Source organism: Wasmannia auropunctata, unplaced genomic scaffold (assembly GCF_000956235.1).
Source record: "Wasmannia auropunctata unplaced genomic scaffold, wasmannia.A_1.0 LD317858.1, whole genome shotgun sequence".
Lineage (NCBI taxonomy): Eukaryota > Metazoa > Arthropoda > Insecta > Hymenoptera > Formicidae > Wasmannia > Wasmannia auropunctata.
This window is the reverse complement of record NW_012045032.1, coordinates 1-6,882: the sequence shown is the minus strand read 5'-3', so window position 1 is coordinate 6,882 and position 6,882 is coordinate 1. Positions and strand designations below refer to the sequence as shown.

General features: G+C 29.1%; 1 protein-coding gene across 4 annotated transcripts; it reads left to right on the top strand.

The window, feature by feature from the left end:
- The first annotated feature begins 13 nt into the window (after positions 1-13).
- Positions 14-6,882, top strand: LOC105460678. Of its 4 annotated transcripts, none has more exons than XM_011707175.1 (7): positions 893-1,043; positions 1,910-2,069; positions 2,691-2,947; positions 3,327-3,593; positions 5,048-5,178; positions 5,404-5,569; positions 6,431-6,882. In XM_011707175.1, exons 3-7 carry the CDS (start codon positions 2,693-2,695, stop codon positions 6,827-6,829), a joined length of 1,218 nt encoding a protein of 405 aa, XP_011705477.1. In that variant the 5' UTR covers positions 893-1,043; positions 1,910-2,069; positions 2,691-2,692; the 3' UTR covers positions 6,830-6,882. The 4 variants fall into 4 exon arrangements, with proteins under 4 accessions (XP_011705479.1, XP_011705477.1, XP_011705480.1 ...); XM_011707176.1 differs by lacking the exon at positions 893-1,043 and adding an exon at positions 1,475-1,571 and having other exon boundaries at positions 2,003-2,069; XM_011707177.1 differs by lacking the exons at positions 893-1,043; positions 1,910-2,069 and adding an exon at positions 14-82.

Sequence of the window (6,882 nt, the reverse complement as noted above, 5' to 3'; positions counted from 1 at the left end):
TCTCAATGAGACAACAGAGATGTGGAAGCGTTTAGCTCGCGAGCAAAGTATTAAGTAAACTTGTTTTATACTGTGCAATACGGTAAGTGTATATATTCATTATTTAATTTTCTTTAGTGTTTATCATAGTGAAATAAGTTCCTTACTTGTTTTATTAATATATTAAGTGGGATAATAATGTCATACTCAGCAATTACTTGTCACATTTGCAGTTTATGATTGCATGTTATCATCTTATCATTGCTTTGTTATCTCAATTAACGTAGTGTCTGCTTTGCTTATAGATAAATCGGAATAAGTTCAATGTCGATCAACTCTCTTAGTTTATCTATTCTCCCAAGACTCAGAATGAATCAGCAAATGTGTCAAATAAATAAATGGTAACAAGCAGATCATTAAATGTCGTCATGATTATCATGCAATGTTAAATAAAACCATATATTGACGTTGTAGAATCGTAATTTTATTTGCAGTTGGCTTTACAAAACGGTGCAGGGAAGTGAATATTTACTGGAAGTAAACAATTTGTCAAATCGACAAGCAAGTTTATTTTTAGTCATATATAAATGTTAGGATTGTAATATCATTTGCGGTTGGCTGTACGAAACGGCACAGTGAAAATTTAAGAGAAGCTTAGTAAACGATTCATTAAATCGAAAACAAGCAAATTGTAAGTTACTGATTTTTCAACTTCGTTCTCTTGTGTGACGGATATATATACATTTTTTTACTTTATTGATGAAAATTTTAAATTAAAACCTGACATTAATACGTTGATTCACTATTTAAGTAAACCACCATACACTTTATAAGTTTGAAATGTTGAACAGTAAGCGACATTTTCGTTGTCCTGAAACTTGAAACCGACTTTTTCAGGAAGAAATATATAGAATATATAATAGCTGTTTTTCGATGTACTGGTCACTGCAAAAGATACACGATATTGAAAGTACAAAATTACTCAACGTAGAATTTGAATTTGATTCACCAACAATGATCAAACGGGCCAATCCACTAAATCGAAAATGATTCACATAGTAAAGGTACAACATGCTCCGTTTTCTTGTATACAAACTAATGTTTGCGAAAGTATTATATGCCACCTAAATTTATACAGCGTTCATTGTTTTAGGACTTTTGATATTTTAATTATTATTAATTGACAAAATTTAGTTTCTGTATGTTTCTCTTATTAGCTTATTAAATTTTTTAACTGTTTCAAGTGAAAAAGACTCTGTGCAGTCTTGCTCTGAAACGTCTTGTGTAATTTATTTGACATTAAAAATTTTTTAATATTACTATTTAGAAATTTCATATCATATATCATATATTGTTCCTTGGTTTAGTTATTATTTTTTATTTAATCTTATCACTGACGTATGTACAACTTAAGATATATTTTTTATGTACGGGCAATATAATAGACAATATAGTACAATATCGTACACGTTTCTTTCGTTATCGAAGCACAGTCGACTTAAAGGTTTCGACAAATATAGACAAGTTATATCTGCCATTGTAATAAATTTGTTATTCAGCTGTCGCACTATCGAATAATCGCCGATAATTTTGTAAGTAATGGAATTTTAATTTAGAATATTAATTTTTTTATTGTTCTACTTATCATTTATAAAAACTTATTAGAACTTCGAAAAATTACAACCAGGAAATAGTTTTTGATTAAAAGCTGCTTTTCAAATACTTGAGAAAGATAGACAAAGTTACAAGAATAATAATATTACTTAACGAAAAAATATTGATTTTGGGTCGCCAAAATCAGACAATCTTGTCAATTCTTTAAATTAAAAACACTTTACACAATAAATTATAAAGTGCGCCGAAAGTATATATGCGATTAATTAATGATTACGAAGATATTATATGAGACAGTAAATTCGAACAATTACAGACGGTAAACAGCCCTTGGTTAATAGCTGTTTAGCGATGTACTTGTCACTGTAAAAGATATACGATATTAAAAGAACAAAATTACTCAACGTAGAATTTGAATTACCAACAACGATCAAGCGGACCAATCCACTAAATCAAAACTGATTCACATAGTGAAGGTATAACATGCGCCATTTATGTAGCGTTTATTGTTTTAGATTTTCCAACGTTTTAATTCTTTGAACCACCTTAATATTTTTCAATTTTTGTAACAAAATATTAGCTCCTCACTTGTCTTACAATCATATTAAGTGAGATGATAAATGCCATATCCAGCTACTTGTCACATTTTCAGTTTATGATTGCTTGCTATCATCTTATTATTGCAATTATTATCTCAATTATCTTAGTGTCGGCTTTATTAATAGACAAAGCGGAATAAGATCAGTGTTGATCAACAAATTTCTTTTAAATGCCATAATTCGATTTTTTCGACGGGATCTCAAAATAAAATGTACGTATGGCATTGGTCAGAAAGGGAAAAATAATTCCCATTATTGATATAAATATCGATGGACATAAAGAAAAACGATAAATCGAGAAACACGATTGAAAAAGAATGCGAGAAATAATATAAAAAAAATAGAAAAGCCGAAATGAGTGAGGGGTGCTAGCTGGAAAGAGAAAAAAGCTTGCAGCGAGTAATAAATTGTTACAAAAATTGTTTTCGCGTTTTGGACCCCGACGGGAAGAACCAATGATTTCGAGAAGAAATTTTCCAATTTCAATTCTAATTTTAGAAATGGCTCTAAATACATTGCCATGGCTGAATCAATGCTTCGTGGAGAAGATTCTGCGAAAATCGGAAAGCGACGATTCGATTCAAGCGATCAATGTATTCTCGAATCCGGGCTCAAACAAGGGTGACAACTATATGTGCGATATTGTCAGGATTACTGCTGAATTTTCGCGTGAACAAGAAGACCGTATGATTGTAGAAAAGAAATCAATCATCCTTAAAGTTTCGCCTACATCCGAAAGTGTTCGATTCAATTGGGTAAGTTGATTTAACTTATACAATGTTTCTAAAAAGGAAAGAAAAAGAAAACAAGGGAAAGAAAGAGAGAAAAAATAGAAGTGATAAAATTACAGCCAATTTTATTATTTCGGTATAAATTTCTACTTATCGAAAAGATTAGTATAAGCATTTGTGAGTAATTAGGAATCAAAGATAAAATTATTTTTATAAATCAAGTTTAAAGAATTAAATATATTTCGAGAAAATGCGCTCTTCAGTCGTTTATCTCAAGACGAATTTTAATTGTGGATATAATTTTCATTTATTTGCCATCCGGTAAGCCGAAACTTGCTATCACACATACGTTCTCTTTGTTCTATAAACCTTTATATCATAATTAAAATTAAACTTTTTACAGTTTACACAAGCAGATTTCTTTCGTACCGAGACATCGATGATGTTAGATACCTTGGATAAAATGAATAAGCTGTTAGGACCAAAGCACCGTTTAAGCGGGAAAGGTCTGTACATGCAAAATGAACATCCATCGCTTCTAGCGATTGAAGATCTCATGCCTCTCGGCTTTCGCATGACCGATCTAACTGGTCTCGACTTAGCTCATTCCATATTGGTGCTTCACGGACTAGCTAGGTTTCATGCAGCCTCTGTAGCTGTATGCGAAAAGGTAAATCATTATTCTCGATTGTATTATTGCAATTATGAAAAATTCGGATCAATGACACAAATCCAAAAACCAACGCGATAATAAACTCTTAGTGTTAATATAACAAGTATATGTGGATCATCCCACTTATGTATCATCACACTTTGATTGCATGGTGAACATCGCATTGCAACAAGATTATTCTTGTGCTATATGATTCAAAGGTATCTCTTAAGAACGTGATAAGTAGTATTTGAGTATGTTTAAACTTTTATATAACAGACATTAGTTTGAAATGAGATAAAAAGTTACAGTTTTAATTACTCTGCTACTCTGCTAAAAAAATAATTTTTAGTAAAACGTGTAGAATTTTAGAATAACGTGCTTAATACAATTTTCCTTCCTTTATATTTTATAGAGAAGTTTTTCAACTTGGTCTAAATGATGTTAAATATTACCAGTTTTTATTTTATTATATATATATATATATACATATAAATAAATATAAAAATTCACACTACACATACATACACACACATACATATATATATTGTATTTCTACATTTTTCTATCTATTTATATTCTTTATTAAAAATGGATTACCCTGTATATATACCTACGTATGTATGTTTATTATATTATTTTATACTATAATTGCACGAATATATAATAAAGAGCGGAAAGTTCTTACAAGCACTATCAGAAATTTTACGATTTATGCTATGTTAATCTTAATCATATTTGCATTCTGACAATGTTTAACTAGTGTATAATATTTTAATTTATTTACAACAGAAGATCACACATTTTAACTTTTATTTTAAGAAAATAGGAAATAAATTTTGAATAATAAATTTTGATCTAGAATAAATACACATTCAGTTAACACTAAATATATAAAACACATATACTACACAGACACACACGCGCGCGTGCACGTACGATTTAGATAATAAAATATTAAATAATATGTATAAAAATATAAAACTTATCTTATCTATAAATAGCAACTATCAATTTCCTATTAAGTGATGCACTTAAAACTCAAATAAGTTGTTATATCAAGTGAATTGCTAATAATTAGTTACGGAAAATTTATAATCTCGAAAAGTTTTTTTAAGATTATAAAAATTATTTTGCTTAATAATTATATGAGCAACTAAATCCAATTAAGATAAATATCGTGGATCAGTATTTATTTAAAAATATATATGTATATGTCCAATTATAGCCAATGAATACTTTTACATTTACAAAATTATAATTTGAAATTATAAAATTATTTAATTATATATTTAAATTTGAAATGAAATTATTGGTGTTGAGTTTTTCCGTTTTTGTGTAGCCTTCATCTTGTATATGACATTCTAAATTATCAGTCCGCAGTACAAACTTACTAGTTATTACTTAACTATATATTTAATCAAATGCATAAACATATATCAATGTCATTGAATAAAAATATAATCTTTTAGGAACCAAAGCAGAAGGAGATGTACACAAGAGGATTATTTAACAACCAGAATCCATCAGAAACGAAAGATTTTTTTAATAGGGGTACTAAAGCTTTATCAGAAGAGATTGTAAACTGGCCAGAAGTGAAAAAGTAAGTTGTATTGTATACATATATATCATAAACGGCATTTATTGTTTTACTCTATATAAAACAACATTTAATATAACACAAGTCATGTTTAGATTGTTTAGTATAAACAGACTGAACATACTGTGCAAAAAATAGCGAATATAAATACCAATTGCGCTGTTTAAAATAAACATTTATATGATTATTATCTATACAAATTTATGTTTATATGATTTTTATTGCTAGATATTCGGAAAAGATTGCTAAACTCTCCGATCACATATATCAAATAGCAACAGATGCAGCCAAGCTCTCTGAGAATGAATTTAATGTTATTAATCACGGCGATTCTCACTTGAAAAATATGTTGTTTAAATATGACAATGATAGCAATCCTACTGATCAGATTTTTGTAAGTACGGTATAAAATCACATACTATCACACATTATAAAAAAAAAATCATACAACTTTCTATAAATATAAATATTCATTGATTTGTAATTGCTGCTTCATATTGCAGTTAAGAACAATTAAGATCAAATAAAATAGGTCGTATAATTTTAAAAATTTTGATACTTACATGTGATTTAATTCACAATATATGTGATGCTAAAAAGATTCTTATTTATATATTACTTTTACAAAAAGTTATTACTAAAAATATATTTGTATTATATATATATATATAATTGAGCAAAACGTATTACCAAATATACAGATAAATGTATAGATGTAGATCATAATGAGCATACCACTGATTGTCTCTGGGTATTTTCAATATTCTCACAGTACACCACAAACAAATTTTAGACAACTTACAGAGATTTTTAGTGGGTTCTTACTCAACTAGTACATATCACTTGAATTGAATCAGGCAATTCTGTGATATCATAATTTTTTTAAAAAGAGTTAAAGTTACTGCTATTTAAATTAGAACAGAAAGATCCAATAGGGATACAAAGATATGTACTATTTAGTTTTTATTTCTTTACTTACGATTTGGTCGATAAACGCGCCTATATTTGACGCTTTACCTTTTTTAAAGAAGGTATTATAAATAATGCAATAAATCTAATTCGATCACAATGTTAGCATTCAAATATATCCGACACCTGTCCATCCACATTGTCCTGATAAATTCTCAACTTTTTCTTAGCGAATTTCTAAACACGCGTTCCACTTCTTTCTCGGTGCACGGATTTCATTTTCAATTCACTTTTTGGAGATTCAAGAGGACGATAGATTAAACATGTTTCTTTGATAATTATATAGGTGGATTTCCAGGCCAGCGTCTACACATCACCGGCAGTAGATTTTCTATATTTTCTCAATTCAAGTCTTTCGCTTGATGTCTTTGAAAACAAGAAAAACGTTTTATTAAACGAATACTTTAGCACCTTGTTGACAACTATGAAGCAACTAAACTGCAAGACAAAGCCGCCCACAACGGAGGAACTAAAGGATGCCATAAAGCGTAGGACTAGCTTAGAAATGGTGTCATCCTTCGCGGTTTTACCGTTAATGCTGTGCCCTAAGACTGAAGCGAAAGATTTTGATGAGATGATGACCACTGGTACTTGGATTAATCCAGGCTTAAAAAGTGAAGAGTTTAAAAAATTTATGATAAAGAATATTCCACTGTATGATGAGTGGGGTTTACTGGACCTTTAACGCATACTTGATTTCTAATAATCAAATAAAGTAAAAATAATACAGATATCTGA